Genomic DNA, 18,004 nt, shown 5'->3' with positions numbered 1-18,004 from the left:
GGGACCAGGACGACTGATCCGTGTAAAGGAAAGAAGGAATGGGGCCATGTATCGTGAGATTTTGAGTGAAAACCTCCTTCCATCAGAAAGGGCATTGAAGATTAAACGTGGCTGGGTCTTTCAGCATGACAATGATCCCAAACACACCGCCCGGGCAACGAAGGAGTGGCTTCGTAAGAAGCATTTCAAGGTCCTGGAGTGGCCTAGCCAGTCTCCAGATCTCAACCCCATAGAAAATCTTTGGAGGGAGTTGAAAGTCCGTGTTGCCCAGCAACAGCCCCAAAACATCACTGCTCTAGAGGAGATCTGCATGGAGGAATGGGCCAAAATACCAGCAACAGTGTGTGAAAACCTTGTGAAGACTTGCAGAAAACGTTTGACCTCTGTCATTGCCAACAAAGGGTATATAACAAAGTATTGAGATAAACTTTTGTTATTGACCAAATACTTATTTTCCACCATAATTTGCAAATAAATTCATTAAAAATCCTACAATGTGATTTTCTGGATTTTTTTTCTTCTCATTTTGTCTGTCATAGTTGAAGTGTACCTATGATAAATTACAGGCCTCTCTCCTCTTTTTAAGTGGGAGAACTTGCACAATTGGTGGCTGACTAAGTACTTTTTTGCCCCACTGTATTTCACACACACAATTTACAGAAACGTAAATTCCCAAACGTAAATATGGAAACACATGCCTTGCCCACATCCTTGCTTGTTCTGCCCACTATGCTTCAGTTGCTCCCATTGGAAACAATGCCGATGTGATATCTTGCGTTCGTTACCAGTATCTTCGATAATATAGTGCAACAGGCATGGCCCTAGGACACACAGCTGTTTGCATACTAGAGATGTGTGATAGATCCCTATGCCTGCAGATAATTGCCCTGAATACAACTCCAACACTTGTCCTCATACAACATTTCTGTCCAAACCTGAAATAGGAATATGATTAAGTTTGCAGAAGAAGTATCAGAATGGTATGTAACTGACATTTTGGTGTCATCAGTGGTCAAGTTTACAGTCACATGTCAAACGGAAGGAGAAACAGTGGTAGTGAGACATACCCGTTTGAAATGTTCTAGTCTGTCTCTAGCTCCCACCAGGATGGGGTCGATGCTGCGGACTTTGATCTCTGGGTTGTTTTTCTGGGCCTGAAGGCCATTACCCACAACACGGCCCACATAACTGAGGAGGGACGAGATGGGAGAGAGAATGGAGAGTTTAATACAAACAATTATGTAGCACAATGACTTGAAATATTGATGTATTGTTGATGAAAGTAACACATGAAAGTATTTGTGTGAGAGTACACAGGCAATGACTTTCGAGTTTGAATGGCCAAGCTCACTAGCCATTTAAAACAATGGCAAAGAATTCTGCTCAGCACTTTGGTCTGCATGTCGTGAGGTCCATCCACCCACCCACCCCTGAACCTGCTTACACAGATAGCCATTCCTCTAGCCTGTTTTATAGTGATTAACTATGACCTTTAAAAAAAATTCTCTCATCAAAAGAACTGCGGAGCACAATGAGCTGTGTGATTCAGCCTCAGAGCCCAGCTCTGCCGGGAAGCTGACCTAGAGTGGTGAGTTGTGATGTCTGACCCAGGAATCCCATAGGGATCCATGGAATTTAGACGACCTTCTTCACTTCCATTTACATAAGTATTCAGAACCTTTAATCAGTACTTTGTTGAAGCACCTTTGGCAGCAATTACAGCCTCGAGTCTTCTTGGGTATGATGCTACAAGCTTGGCACACCTGTATTTGGGGAGTTTCTCCCATTCTCGTCTGCAGATCCTCTCAAGTTCTGTTAGGTTGGATGGGGAGCATTGCTGCACAGCAATTTTCAGCTCTCTCCAGAGATGTTCGATCGGGATCAAGTCCGGGCTCTGGCTGGGTCACTCAAGGACATTCAGAGACTTGTCCCGAAGCCACTCCAGTGTTCTCTTGGCTGTGTGCTTAGTTTCGTTGTCCTGTTGGAAGGTGGACCTTCACCCTAGTCTGAGGTCCTGAGCGCTCTGGAGCAGGTTTTCATCAAGGATCTCCCTGTACTTTGCTCCGTTAATCCTTCCTTGATCCTGACTAGTCTCCCAGTCCCTTGCGCTGAAAAACATCCCCACAGCATGATGCTGCCATCACCGTGCATCACTGTAGGGTTAGTGCAAGGTTTCCTTCAGGTGTGATGTTTGGCATTCAGGCCAAAGAGTTCAATCTTGGTTTCATCAGACTAGAGAATCTTTTCCTTTAGGTCCCTTTTGGCAAACTCCAAGCAGACTATCATGTGCCTTTTACTGAGGAGTGGCTTCTGTCTGGCCACTCTACCTTAAAGGCCTGATTGGTGGAGTGCTGCAGAGATGGTTGTCCTTCTGGTAGGTTCTCCCATCTTCACAGAGGAGCTCTGGAGCTCTGTCAGTGTGATCATTGGGTTCTTGGTCACCTCTGACCCGAGCCTTCTCCCCCGATTGCTCAGTTTGGCCAGGCGGCCAGCTCTAGGAAGAGTCTTGGTGGTTCCAAACTTCTTCCATTTAAGGATGATGGAGGCCACTGTGTTCTTGGGGACCTTCAATGCTGCAGAACATTTGTGGTACCCTTCCCCTCGACACTATCCTGTCTTGGAGCTCTACGGACAATTCCTTCGACCTCATGGCTTGGTTTTTGCTCTGACATGCACCGTTAACTGTGGGACCTTATATAGACAGGTGTGTGCTTTCCAAATCATGTCCAATCAATTGAATTTACCACAGGTGGACTCCAATCAAGTTGTAGAAACATCTCAAGGATGATCAATGGAAACAGGATGCACCTAAGGTCAATTTCGAGTCTCATAGCAAAGGGTCTGAATACTTATGTAAATAAGATATTTCAGTTTTTTATTTTTGACAAAAATCTTTAAAAAACATTTTCCGCTTTGTCGTCACGGGGTATTGTGTGTAGATTGATTAGGGGAAAAATTTAATGCATTTTACAGGTTGTTATATTACAAAATATGGAAAAAGGGAAGGGGTCTGAATCATTTCCAAAGTGCACTGTAAATGATTAAATAGGAAGTCAAATGGAGCGGGTTGGAGGCAAGGTTATTATAGTGAACAAAAACTGAAACTAAAATAAAAACGACAATTGGAAAAACAATTTAGTAAACTGAAATAAAAATGAAAAACATTTGAAAAACTAAAACTATACTGAAACTATTATCTTTGACTGCAAAACTAACTAAAATATAGTAAAAGCCATGAACTTTGTGCAAAAAGCAAACTGTATTTTCAAGCTTTTTTTCTAATGAGGTTTTCAAGTTTCCGAATCTGGCGGATAAATGTTCAAATAGGACTAGCCTGTGCATCACTTTCACTAGCTAACAGGGAAGAAATCAGAGGGCGAGCAAGAAGCATGACTCGGTCAAGATAGAAGAGCTTGTGAAGTTGCTGATGCCGTTCGCAATCCACACCGAACAATTTCAATCTGACAGCCAGCCGCTGTCTGATGTGGTGTTGTGCCTTCTCAATATTGAGGCACACAGTCAACTACTATTGCAAAACAGTTGGCACAGGTCCTCCTGAAGTCACTACGTGAGCACTTCACATGCACACTGAATCCTCTGGGAGCGAACTTCAATCCAACCCCTGCAGCAGCTTATCTGATGACCCAAGTGTGTCTCTGGCACATCACTCAACAGAGATGGAGCCACTGAGGGAAGCAGAGTATTTTGTACTTCAGCAAACCAGAGAGTACAGCAGTGGAGCAGCAGGACCCCAGGAAGATGCCAGCACGTTGAATCCAGCAAGCATCTCGACCACAGTGCTTCAGAAATATAGTTTTGGCGCATCAAAGATTGTGTCTGATGTCACTGTCCAGCTGGAGGGTCAACCTGGCAGGACACTAAGGGCCCCAGTGAGCTGCGGAAGCGGAGATACCTGGGAGGGGTAAGTCACCTCTCCAGTGCTGTTAACCTGTCTGGGAACCCCTCGCCAACAGCCAATGAAATTGGAGGGCGCCAAATACAAATCAACAGAAATCTCATAAATCAAATTTCTCAAACATACAAGTATTAGGCACCATTTTAAATATAAAATTCTCGTTAATACAGCCACAGTGTCTGATTTCAAAAATGCTTTACAGCTAAAGCTCTACAAATGATTATGTTAGGTCTCCACCAAGTCACAGAAAAACCCAGCCATTTTTCCAGCCAAAGAGAGGAGTCACAAAAAGCTGAAATAGAGATCAAATGAATCAGATGACACTCATAGGACTTCATGTTACACAATACATGTATGTTTTGTTCGGTAAAGTTCTTATTTATATAAAAAAATCTAATTTTACATTGGCGTGTTACGTTCAGTAGAGAACCACATGAATTTACAGAAATACTCTTGATAAATGTTGATGAATATATATGTGTTATACATGGAAATATAGATAAACTTCTCCTTAATGCAACCGCTGTGTCAGATTTCAAAAAAACTTTATGGAAAAAGCATAATCTGAGTACGGAGCTCAGAGCCCAAAACAGCCAAAAGAAATATCCGCCATTTTGCGCTGTCAACATTAGTCAGAAATAGCATTATAAATATTCACTTACCTTTGATGATCATCATCAGAATGCACTCCCAGGAATCCCAGTTCGACAATACATTTTTGATTTGTTCCATAAAGTCCATCAATTATGTCCAAATAGATTATTTTGTTAGGGCATTTGGTAAACAAATCCAAACGCGCGTTCAGGTCCAATCGGACGAAAAGTTCAAAAAGTTATATTACAGGTCGTAGAAACTTGTCAAACTAAGTATAGAATCAATCTTTAGGATGTTTTTATCATAAATGTTCAATAATGTTCCAACCGGAGAATTCCATTGTCTGTAGAAAAGCAATGGAACAAGACCTACCTCTCATGTGAAATGCGCGTCACTGAGAACAAGGCTGCTGCCAGACCCCTTAGTCAAACAGCTCCCATCCGGCCCCCCTTCATATGAGCAGCCTGAAACAACGTTCTAAAGACGGTTGACATCTAGTGGAAGCCTAAGGAAGTGCAAAATAACCCATATCCCACTGTGTATTCGATAGGAACTGAGTTCAACAACTACAAACCTCAGATTTCCCACTTCCTGATTGGATTTCTTCTCTGGTTTTTGCCTGCCATATGAGTTCTGTTATACTCCCAGACATCATTCAAACAGTTTTAGAAGCGTCAGAGTGTTTTCTATCCAAATGAATAATAATATGCATATATTAGCATCTGGGTCAGAGTAGGAGGCAGTTTACTCTGGGCATGCTATTCATCCAAAAGTGAAAATGCTGCCCCCTATCCCAAATAAGTTAAGACAGCATGACTGTATATCTAAAGATGTGTCCTGTGGCACCGGATCTGGTTTCTGTCTCTGTATACCAAGTGTTCTTGGAGAAAATAATTTTATTTGAGAAACCGAACGACCACCTCTCTGGAACGCAGAGTCTTCTTGAAGATAAATCAGAAAATCTTGTTAGGTTGAACAGAAACACACACACACACACAAGCTGGCTGGCTGTGAACTGATAGATTGGTGAAGAAGTGTTGTATTGCTTATGTTTTTGCTGTTGTTGCAGTTGTTTTTTGTTAACACTGAAGGGGTTAAATCCAAGTCACATTAGGATTGATTTATAATTTAAACCTAACCAAACCTATGCCCTGGCCATAGAGTTGTATGGAGTCCTTTAGTGGCCAATAGAATGTGTTAGCATGGGCAGCGCAATTGAGGACTTTAGCCATTTTGATTTAGTCAACTGGGCGGGACTTCCAACTTCATTTGCTGATCCCTCCTGATGATCCGGTCAGCATGACCTGATGACCCAGTTAGAGTTGTGGCAGTCGGGTCATCAGGACGGATCAGCCAATGAATTTTACTTGTGAAGAAGAAAATGGACTATTTCATGATGGAGATGGCCTCAATGGCGCTGCCCACAGACGCCATCATGACACAGATACAGAGATGTTATGTCTATCCAAGTCTTTGGTCCTGGCCCATAACCTTATGTATTACTGTCCCCCAGTGGCAAGAAGTGACATCCCCCCCCAAAAAACTATAGGCCTACATCACATAAATGGCTCCTAGCCTCCCACGCATAGGCTACTAGATTAAAACTGAAAATTAATAATATAAAACCTAAATATGTATTTTTTATCAAACTGAAACTAAATAAAAAATGAGTAAATCAAGTCTGAAAACAGAAACTAAACTGAATTTCAAATAAAAATATAAATAAAAACTCAAATTAAATCGACCTTGCGAGGAGGCATGACTGCAGATCCAGGTATGGGAGAGGAGAGAGGAGAGGGTGGAAGGCTGTTTATCAGGAATAACAAGAGTAGTGGAGGAATCGAGGAAAAGAGGAGACCAGTAGCCTCCTCATTACAGCTCAGTGTCAGGGTAAACACGTCAGATGTCAGAGGCAGAGACACCGCAGGACCCGGTGATGCCTTTGCATTTTTGTGAATCCATTAATTACGATGAGGAGGAGATGAGATGAGACACAATAAAGGACATGGTGTCAACCATTGTGATTGAAGAGAGATCCCGGTCGACCAAGAGAGAGATCCCTTACTTTATCTCGCTCTATTTCTCGTTTTGTTCATCTCTTTTTTTCTTGCCACCTCTTCATCTTAGTAGATGAGGATCAGCAGTTGAGGTTATCACAGGGTATTGTGATCAGTAGTTAGAGTAAAGTCCTTTGTATCTGCTTGTCTCAGCAATTCAGTCGATCAATACGTCAAGTGAAATCTGAAATGTTAAAATGATTAAGATATTGAACTAGACTGATCCAAATTGCCTATTGGAGTCCTATTGAAGGTCATCTAGGGTCAATCTCAAAAATATATTGAGAAGTTTAGGAATAGCTTTCTGTCAAAACACAAGACCTAGCTAGTTAGTTAGTTGAAGAAACCCTGACAGAGAAAGACAGAGACAAAAAGAGAGAGGGGGGAGAGTGGGAGAGCGAGATAGACTAACCTACTAAGTTCAGGCAGACTGTGAAGGTCTGATGCACAGACAAGCTTTTTCCACAGAACAGATTAGAGCCTCTGCAGAGAGAGAGGTGGGTGGATGGATAAGTAGGACGAAGCCTCTGTGATAGAGCAGACCCTGGTCCCTAACTCCCTGAGCTACTCCACAAAGTCTGAAGGAGAATCCCATAATATATAACACATGACACACACACACAAAATAGACGTACACGTACACAGACGTACACGCGAGCAGGCGCACACACACACACACACACACACACACACACACACACACACACACACACACACACACACACACACACACACACACACACACTCACCTTCACACACTCAATCACACACACAGAAACCCTGAAGCCACACATGGGATTTCATTACTGGAGAGAACTATGGAGCAAGAGAGCATTGAGGATATTACAGAGATTCCTCCTGCAGGAGTAAGAGATGTCAGAGCGCAGGTGCTTCAAGAATAACGAATCCAACCAATAGCATCATGGGGCTCCAGAGGCGGCACCCATATGTCCTCTGTTGCAGCTGCATCCCCCAGACCACAACAACCCCGGGATCACCACTAACATGATGTAGACACATGAACGTTCCAGAGAGATCCATTGAATAGTTGATCATCTAATTTGAGTGGGTTACATTAGAACCACTATTGTGAGGTCAATTCACCTCAACCACTGTAGAAAACAAAGCGATCGCATGGTTAACATTACACTTGTGTTTCCAGGGAAGTGAAGACAAAAGAGCTGCGTGTCGTGCAAATGTAAATAAACAAATACTAATCTGAGCCAGCCTACTCACACAGTATCAACAATGAGCTCTAACCCCTGGCTCACTAGGTCTATCTACCTACAGGCAGGCAGCCACAATCTTGGTCGACCGAGAGTCGTCCTGTTCTTTCGACCAATTGATTGGTCAACATGTTTAAACATATTTTTCCAGAGACAGACACACCCTATGTGTTTGAATAAAACCAACTACATATGCACTGAGCTTGTCTGATGCTTTAAGCACACAGTATGATTAAATAATTAAGACACACAAATGAAACAATTTCCTCCATTTAGTTTCGTAATTGTTTCTGACTGAAACCCCCTTGGGTTGTGCCGTGGCGGAGATCTTTGTGGGCTATACTCGGCCTTCTCTCAGGATGGTAAGTTGGTGGTTGAAGATATCCCTCTAGTGGTGTGGGGACTGTGCTTTGGCAAAGTGGGTGGGGTTATATCCTTCCTGTTTGGCCCTGTCCGGGGGTGTCATCGGATGGGGCCACAGTGTCTCCTGAACCCTCCTGTCTCAGCCTCCAGTATTTATGCTGCAGTAGTTTATGTGTCGGGGGGCTAGGGTCAGTTTGTTATATCTGGAGTACTTCTCCTGTCCTATTCGGTGTCCTGTGTGAATTTAGGTATGCTCTCTCTAATTCTCTCTCTCTTTCTCTCTTTCTTTCTCTCTCTCGGAGGACCTGAGCCCAAGGACCATGCCTCAGGACTACCTGACATGATGACTCCTTGCTGTCCCCAGTCCACCTGGCCGTGCTGCTGCTCCAGTTTCAACTGTTCTGCCTGTGATTATTATTATTTGACCATGCTGGTCATTTCTGAACATTTGAACATCTTGGCCATGTTCTGTTATAATCTCCACCCGGCACAGCCAGAAGAGGACTGGCCACCCCACATAGCCTGGTTCCTCTCTAGGTTTCTTCCTAGGTTTTGGCCTCTCTAGGGAGTTTTTCCTAGCCACTGTGCTTCTACACCTGCATTGCTTGCTGTTTGAGGCTTTAGGCTGGGTTTCTGTACAGCACTTTGAGATATCAGCTGATGTACGAAGGGCTATATAAATACATTTGATTTGATTTGATTTGAAAAGTTATGTTACTGAAATCCCTCATTTGTTTAGGGAAAACATTCCCTATTCCCTCAACCCTTGCTCTCTTTACATTAAACTTGTAAGCATTGCATGCATGTGACCAGTAATGGAGGTGGAGGACATAAAAAAGAAACTCAAAACGGGCAAATGTTTACTGGTTACTCAGGAGGGAAAAGGGAAGTCAGATCTGTGGAAGACATTTGACTTTGTGGTGGAACCATCTGGAGATCAAGAAAATGGAGGGTATAGAAGAAAGTGTTGCGTAAATATGTGTGCCAAACAGTTGCTATTAAGATTACAATATTATTATTATTTTCTGACCATTTGGAACAGAGTAAACAACACTCAATAAATAAGTGTACCAGGGAGTCTGTTCTAACGGAGAAAAATATGTACTGTAAAAAGCCTTTATTACAGCAGACAGAAACAGTTGCATGCATTCGTGAATTGCGGTTTATTTCTTGTTTAGGCTAATTAGTCAAAGCTCCCTTTGTTATTTCATTTTAAAACTTAAATGGTTGATTGCATTTCAAAGCATGAATGTCTCGTATGCTTTGTGATGGCATGAATGAATGATAGATACAGTAGCCTATATATTGAAATACAGGCCTAAGTTACGGTATTAAGACTAAACAGGACACTCTCTTAGGCCTACAGCTCAATGCTGGTTATACAAGGCTATACAAAGCCTACTAACGAGAACAACATTACTTATTTTAATCATGATCATAATTGTAATAATAACAATAAGAAGGAGAAAAAGAAGGGCATAGAGAGCTGCGTGCATATTATGTGTGACAAACAGGTGCTGTTAGATGACAATTGTTTTGCCTGTTTGTAACAGTATTAACAACAAATCCATTATAAGTAACTGTCACGGCTGTTGCATGAAGTAGACCAAGGTGCAGCGTGGTGAGCGTACATTTTCTTTTTATTAGAAAAGATGCCGAACAAAACAATAAACACTACAAAACAAACCATGAAGCTAAAGGCTATGTGCCATGAACAAAGTCAACTTCCCACAAAACAAACCATGAAGCTCAAGGCTATGTGCTATGAACAAAGTCAACTTCCCACAAAACAAACCATGAAGCTCAAGGCTATGTGCCATGAACAAAGTCAACTTCCCACAAAACAAACCATGAAGCTCAAGGCTATGTGCCATGAACAAAGTCAACTTCCCACAAAACAAACCATGAAGCTCAAGGCTATGTGCCATGAACAAAGTCAACTTCCCACAAAACAAACCATGAAGCTCAAGGCTATGTGCCATGAACAAAGTCAACTTCCCACAAAACAAACCATGAAGCTCAAGGCTATGTGCCATGAACAAAGTCAACTTCCCACAAAACAAACCATGAAGCTAAAGGCTATGTGCCATGAACAAAGTCAACTTCCCACAAAACAAACCATGAAGCTAAAGGCTATGTGCCATGAACAAAGTCAACTTCCCACAAAACAAACCATGAAGCTCAAGGCTATGTGCTATGAACAAAGTCAACTTCCCACAAAACAAACCATGAAGCTCAAGGCTATGTGCTATGAACAAAGTCAACTTCCCCCCATAGCAAAGATTAAAAACAGCCAAATCTGTGAAATTGCTTGATCTGACATTTTGCAGTTGCATGAGTCTTGGTGCTCATGGAATCAGTAGGCTATTAAACAAATACTCAAACAGGCAACAGAAGCAGGATCTGTCTTATTTCTGTAGATTTATATGGATGATTTATAAAGCCAGGCACATTTAACAGTTAGGCTATTGATTAAGTTGGAGTTTGCTCTCTCCGCAATTTTCTTAGACAATTAGGCAAAGCCATATTTGCATGGGACTAGTATTACTAGAGAATGTTGGTTATGTAATTATTACCCAGAATGTCTGTTATTCCAATGGGATTAGTTTTTTCCAAACTGCTCCCTGTAATTCTTAATTTTTTTCCAATAAATTAACAGTTATGACGGAAGCCTGGAGTTCTTTTTCTAGGCATGTATATAGTCCAGGCGATTACAGGGCTACACTGATAGCTCGAGATTTGTACCCAAGTTTCTAAACCATACCAAACCATCTTTGGTATAGTGTCGCCATAATAATTCAATTGAGGAAGTGTGATCATAATCATTAGGATATTCTAGCGATCCGCAGTAGACGTTCTAAATACACCCAGCCTTCAGATGTGAGCTAAACAGTGCACCTGCACTTGAGATGCGTTTTAAAAAGTGAACTCATCCAAACGTTTAGGTCAGTTGTATGCTGCTTTGTGATCCATTAACAGCAAGGGTTACATTAAATAGGCGCAAAAACATATGAACAAAAACATTCACTGTGAAAGTTAATTCATGCAACTGCAAATGTAGGTCCTTCATATATAGATTATGCACAGCACTTTGTTTAATTTATCGACTCAGTTATTTGTTTTTTTTGCTCAAACCGTGAGCAACACCTAGCAAAATCAGATACTTCTTTCAAATCACCCACGACTGCATGGCCAGACACGACTCCAACACCATCATCAAGTTTGCAGACGACACAACAGTGGTAGGCCAGATCACCGACTATAGGGAGGAGGTCAGAGACCTGGCCGGGTGGTGCCAGAATAACAACCTATCCCTCAAAGTAACCAAGACTAAGGAGATGATTGTGGACTACAGGAAAAGGAGAACAGAGCATGCCCCCATTCTCATTGACGGGGCTGTAGTGGAGCAGCTTGAGAGCATCAAGTTCCTTGGTGTCCACATCACCAACAAACTAGAATGGTCCAAACACACCAAGACAGTTTCCCCTCAAGAAAAAAAAAAAAAGATTTTGGCATGGGTCCTGAGATCCTCAAAAGGTTCTACAGCTGCAACATCGAGAGCATGGTTGCATCACTGCCTGGTACGGCAATTACACGGCCTCCGACCGCAAAGCACTACAGAGGGTAGTACGTACGGCCCAGTACATCACATGCCTACTATCCAGGTGGTGTCAGAGGAAGGCCCTAAAAATTGTCAAAGACCCCAGCCACCACAGTCAGACTGTTCTCTCTACTACCGCACGGCAAGCGGTACCGGAGTGCCAAGTCTAGGACAAAAAGGCTTCTCAACAGTTTTTACCCCCAAGCCATAAGACTCCTGAACAGGTAATCAAATGGCTACCTGGACTATCTGCATTGTGTGCCCCCACAACCACTCTTTTACGCTGCTGCTACTCTCTGTTCATCATATATGCATAGTTACTTTAACTATACATTCATGTACATACTACCTCAATTGGCCCGACCAACCAGTGGTCCTGCACATTGGCTAACCAGGCTATCTGCATTGTGTCCCACCACCCACCACCCACCAACCCCTCTTTTACTCTACTTCTACTAAATGTTCATCATATATGCATAGTCACTTAAACCATATCTACATGTACATACTACCTCAATCAGCCTGACTAACCGCTGTCTGTATGTAGCCTCGCTACTTTTATAGCCTCGCTACTGTTTTTCACTGTCTTTTTAATGTTGTTTTCATTTCTTTACTTACCTATTGTTCACCTAAAACCTTTTTTGCACTATTGGTTAGAGTCTATAAGTAAGCATTTCACCTGTTGTATTCGGCGCATGTGACAAATAAACTTTGATTTGATGTCAATTTGCACTAGTATTATCAGAGTCCGACAAAAACAGTTGGTTATTCTGGCTGGAATTGTTACTCTCCTGCCATGTACAAATTACTAACATGGCAGATTCGGACGGCGGTAAAATGACAGATCTGGTGTTTTGTGCTTGTGCACATAATTCCATTACCCGACCTACCCCAGTAAAACTAATCCCGTTTCCTCAGCTCTGCTGCTGCTGCCGCATTGTTCACAACCCCAAAATGTTGGTTAACTTTGCCATTATGCAAATAGCAACATAGAGAAAAACACAAATCTATGGCACACTGAAGATTATGTTTCAGGACGGCAGAAAGGGAACAAATCCAATGCTGGATAATGTAACGCTCTGGGTGTCGTGGGTGTGGAGTCAGACGCAGGAAACAGAGAGTGCAATACTGTGCTCTTTAATGCACTAACGCAACACTGGGTGCTCAAAACCAAAATGCCCCAAACACGGGGGACGAAAATAGTACAGCCGAATACACAACCAGGAACAAACACGTTCCTCTACTACATAACCAAAGGTCACAATAATTAATCCCACACAAAGAAACAGGCGTGCCGGCTGTCTAATAAAGCCCAACTAATGATTCACTAACAGGTGCTAACAATAAACATACAAGGAGGGGGAGGAAAGACAATCAGTGGCAGCTAATAGGCCGGCGACGAAGACCGCCGAGCGCCACCCAACCGGGAAGGGGAGCCACCCTCGGTCGGACTCGTGACAGATAAAGGGCTTTGGTTATAAAATAATATTAGACTTATTAGTGTTGCACCATTATTTTTACATAATTGTTACGGATACAGGTGTCCTGTGGGTGTGTGTGTGTATGTATCCTGTGTTCTTTTCTCTCCTTCTCCCCTTTTCGCCCCTTTTCCTGCTCCCCCCCCCCCCCCCCCCCCATTACTGTGTGTTTTCCAATAAACCATGTGTTTGACGATAATTTAGTTGTCTGTGGTTATTTCGTTCTCACTGTTACTTTGTCACTATTATAAATTGCATGAGTTATGTTACGGGTCTCGTTACCATCCCCCCCTCCCCCCTAGACTGTCGGGCTAATTAGCATTTCATTTTTTTTGGGGGGGGGGGGGGGGGTAAATACAGGCAAATATATTGCTAAAAGTCCCCTTAACCTAGATTTACACGGTTATCAAAATGTCATGCCAGGGTAAACCTACATGGAACACAGCCCTTATTTTAAGTGTTTCTAAAATCCCCTATGGGGAAAAATGAATGGTGGAAAAACTATTGGAACCATTTCCCTGTTTGACCACTAGGTTTTATGGGTATTATGACGCATACTGTTGTACTCATCATGTTTCACCATTACACTGTCACTGACTTTTATAACATGTAAGCCTGTAGTTTCTACTTATATCTGTAAGGGGACTGAGCTTATTCATAGACACTCATTGAGACTCATCAAATGGTCAATCAACTACAAAGACAACCACAAAGGGCCTCCATTAACTAGTTCCCAAAAGCTGGGGGGAGTTGACAGGAAGATGTGCCCTGTTGTGGTTGCTGTGGGTGGTTGGGTCCTGATGATGGACTCATAGGTCTGACGATGTGTACCAACAACACTTGGAACCCATTAAGACTCTGACTGGTTCAACTCTATTCCAACACATCCTGCTTATTGTTCTCATGCACACCATAGTAATTTATGGGATCGCTGTGTTTGATGCACACTCACTAAATAACATTGGGGTGATCCTGAACATGATGCATGTGCCTGTACATGTACTCAATAAAAACCAACCAAACAGTCAGTAATTATAATAATGAAAATGCTTACAGTAAAATTGTATTGTGTGTTCATTAAAGTGTATATTGACTATACTGAAGTATTGATACCATACACTGAGCACAATGACTATGCTAAACACAGAGTATATGGTAGTGAAAATGAGAATACTGAACAAAGTGTACGGAAGACAGAGAGACAGACTGCTTTCTCACAGTAATGAGTGGTTGAGTCAATCAGCTCGCGTCTGTTTGCCTCTGGGTTGTTAACCAATCAAATGAGTCAGCCCGTGAAGACACACATGTTCACCCTTAAAAGCCAAGGGCTTCCCAAGAGGTTCCCACATCTCTACTCTCTCATCTGAAAACTACACACATATCAATCAATCAAACAATCAATGAATCAATCAAATTAATTTATAAAGCCCTTTTCACATGAGCAAGATGTCACAATGTGCTTATACAGAAACCATTCTAAATACATTCTCTATGGTATAGCTCCAGATATAATTTCTAATATAGTTTCCTCTCCTGGATTATACACGAGGCCAGCGTTATTCAAAGATGGCGCAGGAGGGGACTGCTGCCGTTTCATGGGCTTCTAACAAACTGTATTATTTTGTTATTTCAAGTTGTTTGTAACTTATTTTGTACATAACGTTGCTGCTACCGTCTCGAATGAACGAAAGTAACTTCTGGACATCAGAACAGCGATTACTCACATCAAACTGGACAAGTATTTTTTCTTTAACGAGTCCGACACCAAGGATGTACTGCTTTCTCAGGAACGTGTCCGAATCCCTGTCATTTGCACGAAGAAAAGACAGAGAAAAAGGGGGCGGAGGTCGAACTGCCTTCTGAGAATTTGTAGGGGAGTGAGTAAACCTCCACTACCATCCGTTCTATTGGCCAACGTGAAATCACTTGAAAACAAAATGGGTGATATACGATCAAGACTGTCCTACCAACGGTACAATAAAAACTGTAATATCTTGTGTTTCACCAAGTCGTGGCTGAACAACGACACTGATAATATAGAGCTGGTAGGATTTTCCATGCATCGGCAGGACTGAGAAGCTACGTCTGGTAAGACGAAGGGTGGAGGTGTGTGTCTATTTGTCAATAACAGCTGGTGCGCAATGTCTAATATTAAAGAAGTCTCAAGGTATTGCTCACCTGAGGTAGAGTACCTTATGATAAGCTGTAGACCACACTATCTACCAAGAGAGTTCTCATCTATACTATTCGTAGCCTTGTATTTACCACCAGAAACTGATGCTGGCACTAAGACCACACTCAATGAGCTGTATAAGGCCATAAGCAAACAAGAAAATGCTCATTCAGGGGATATAATGCAGGCAAACTTAAATAGGTTTTACCTCATTTCTACCAGCATGTCACATGTGCAACCAGAGGGAAAAAAAACTTTAGACCACCTTTACTCCACAGACAGAGACGCATACAAAGCTCTCCATCTCCCTCCATTTGGAAAATGTGACCATGATTCCTGCTTACAAGCAAAAACTAAAGCAGGAGGTACCAGTGATTCGATCAGTACAGAAGTGGTCAGATGACGTGGATGCTACACTTCAGGAATGTTTTGCTAGCATAGACTAGAATATGTTCCGGGATTCATCCAATGGCATTGAGGAGTATACCACCTCAGTCATCGCCTTCATCAATAAGTGCATCGACGACGATGTCCCCACAGTGACCGTACGCACATATCCCAACCAGAAGACATGGAATACAGGCAACATCCGCACCGAGCTAAAGGCTAGAGCTGCCACTTTCAAAGACGGGACACTAATACAGATGATTTTAAGAAATCTCGCTACGCCCTCAGACGAACCATCAAACAGGCAAAGCGTCAATACAGATTAAGATTGAATCCTACTACACTGGCTCTGACGCTCGTCGGATGTGGAGGGCTTGAAAACTATTACGGACTACAAAGGGAAACCCAGCCACGAGCTGCCCAGTGAAGCAAGCCTAACAGACGAGCATGCATAAGAGCACCAGCTGTTCCGGATGACTGTGTGATAACGCTCTCGGTAGCCAATGTGAGCAAGACCTTTAAACAGGTCAACATTCACAAAGCTGCGGGGCCAGATGGATTACCAGGACGTGTACTCAAAGCATGCGCGGACCAACTGGTAAGTGTCTTTACTGACATGTTCAACCTCTCCCTGACCGAGACTATAATAGCTACATGTTTCAAGCAGACCACCATAGTCCCTGTGCCCAAGGAAGCGAATGTAACCCGCATAAATTATTACCGCCCCATAGCAGTCACGTCGGTAGCCATGAAGTGCTTTGAAAGGCTGGTCATGACTCACATCAACAGTATCATCCTGGACACCCTAGACCCACTCCAATTTGTTTACCGCCCCAACAGATCCACAGATGACGCAATCTCAATCGCACTCCACACTGCCCTTTCCCAACTGGGAAAGGTCAGAAGGAACACCGATGTGAGAATGCTGTTCACCTATGTGAGAATGCTGTTCATGCACTACAGCTCAGCGTTCAACACCATAGTGCCCACAAAGCTCATCACTAAGCTAAGGATCCTGGGACTAAACACCTCCCTCTGCAACTGGATCCTGGACTTCTTGAGGGACCGTCCCCAGGTGGTAAGGGCAGAAAACAACACGTCTGCCACACTGATCCTCAACACTGGGGCCCCTCAGGGGTGCGTGCTCAGTCCCCTCCTGTACTCCCTGTTCACCCATGACTGTGTGGCCAAATATGACTCCAACACCATCATTAAGTTTGCTGACGACACAACAGTGGTAGGCCTGATTAACGACAACAATGAGACAGCCTATAGGGAGGAGGTCAGAGACCTGGTAGTGTGGTGCCACAACAACAACCTCTCCTTCGATGTGAGCAAGACAAACGAGCTGATCGTGGAATACAGGAAAAGGCTGGCCGAACAGGCCCCCCATTAACATCGACGGGGCTGTAGTGGAGCGAGTCAAGATGTTCAAGTTCCTTTGTGTCCATATCACCAACGAGCTATCATGGTCCAAACACACCAAGACATTAGTGAGGGCACGACAACACCTTTTCCCCCTCAGGAGACTGAAAAGATTTGGCATGAGTCCCTAGATCCTTAAAAAGTTCTACAACGGCACCATCGGCCGCATCCTGACCAGTTAACTGCTCAACATCTGACCATAAGGTGTTACAGAGGGTAGTCGTATTGCCCAGTACATCACTGGGGCCACGCTTCCTGCCATCCAGGACCTATATACTAGGCGGTGTCAGAGGAAAGCCCAAAATATTGTCAAAGACTCCAGTCACCCAACTCATAGACTTCTCTCTGCTACCGCACGGCAAGCGGTACCGGAGCACCAAGTCTAGGACCAAAAGGCTCATTAACAGCTTCTACCCCCAAGCCATAAGACTGCTGAACAATTAATCAAATGGCCACCCGGACTATTTACATTGACCCCAATTTTATTGAGAAAGATCATTTGAAAAATAAAATAAATATTATGGAGTAAATGCATGTATTGGTTTATTTTAATTTTGATGAGAGATTAAAATGTAATGAATTGAAGGTTATTTGTTTATGTAAAAATATAAATGTATTGATTTTAAGGTTGTGTCATTACATTTGGGGTGGGTTGTGGTCGTGATAAATTATTGAGAAAAAATGGGGTCCCCATAAATTCTGTCTGAAAAAAATGGGGTGCTCATAAATTCTGTATGAAAAAATTGGGATCCCCATAAATTCTGGCTGAAAAAAATGGGGTCCC

The 18,004-nt window shown here is 42.9% G+C and overlaps 1 protein-coding gene across 1 annotated transcript in view; it reads right to left on the bottom strand.

Moving 5' to 3' along the window:
* LOC110521535 (glypican-5) overlaps nucleotides 1–18,004 on the bottom strand; it is a 145,122-nt gene that overhangs the window by 66,578 nt on the left and 60,540 nt on the right. The window contains exon 7 of the mRNA XM_021599137.2: nucleotides 1,068–1,188. Within this exon, the coding sequence (XP_021454812.2) occupies nucleotides 1,068–1,188 (121 nt within the window). The remainder of the gene's footprint in view (nucleotides 1–1,067; nucleotides 1,189–18,004) is intronic.

This window comes from Oncorhynchus mykiss, chromosome 30 (assembly GCF_013265735.2).
Source record: "Oncorhynchus mykiss isolate Arlee chromosome 30, USDA_OmykA_1.1, whole genome shotgun sequence".
NCBI lineage: Eukaryota > Metazoa > Chordata > Actinopteri > Salmoniformes > Salmonidae > Oncorhynchus > Oncorhynchus mykiss.
Note: the sequence above shows the minus strand (reverse complement) of the source record. Positions and strands in the feature narration are given on the sequence as shown.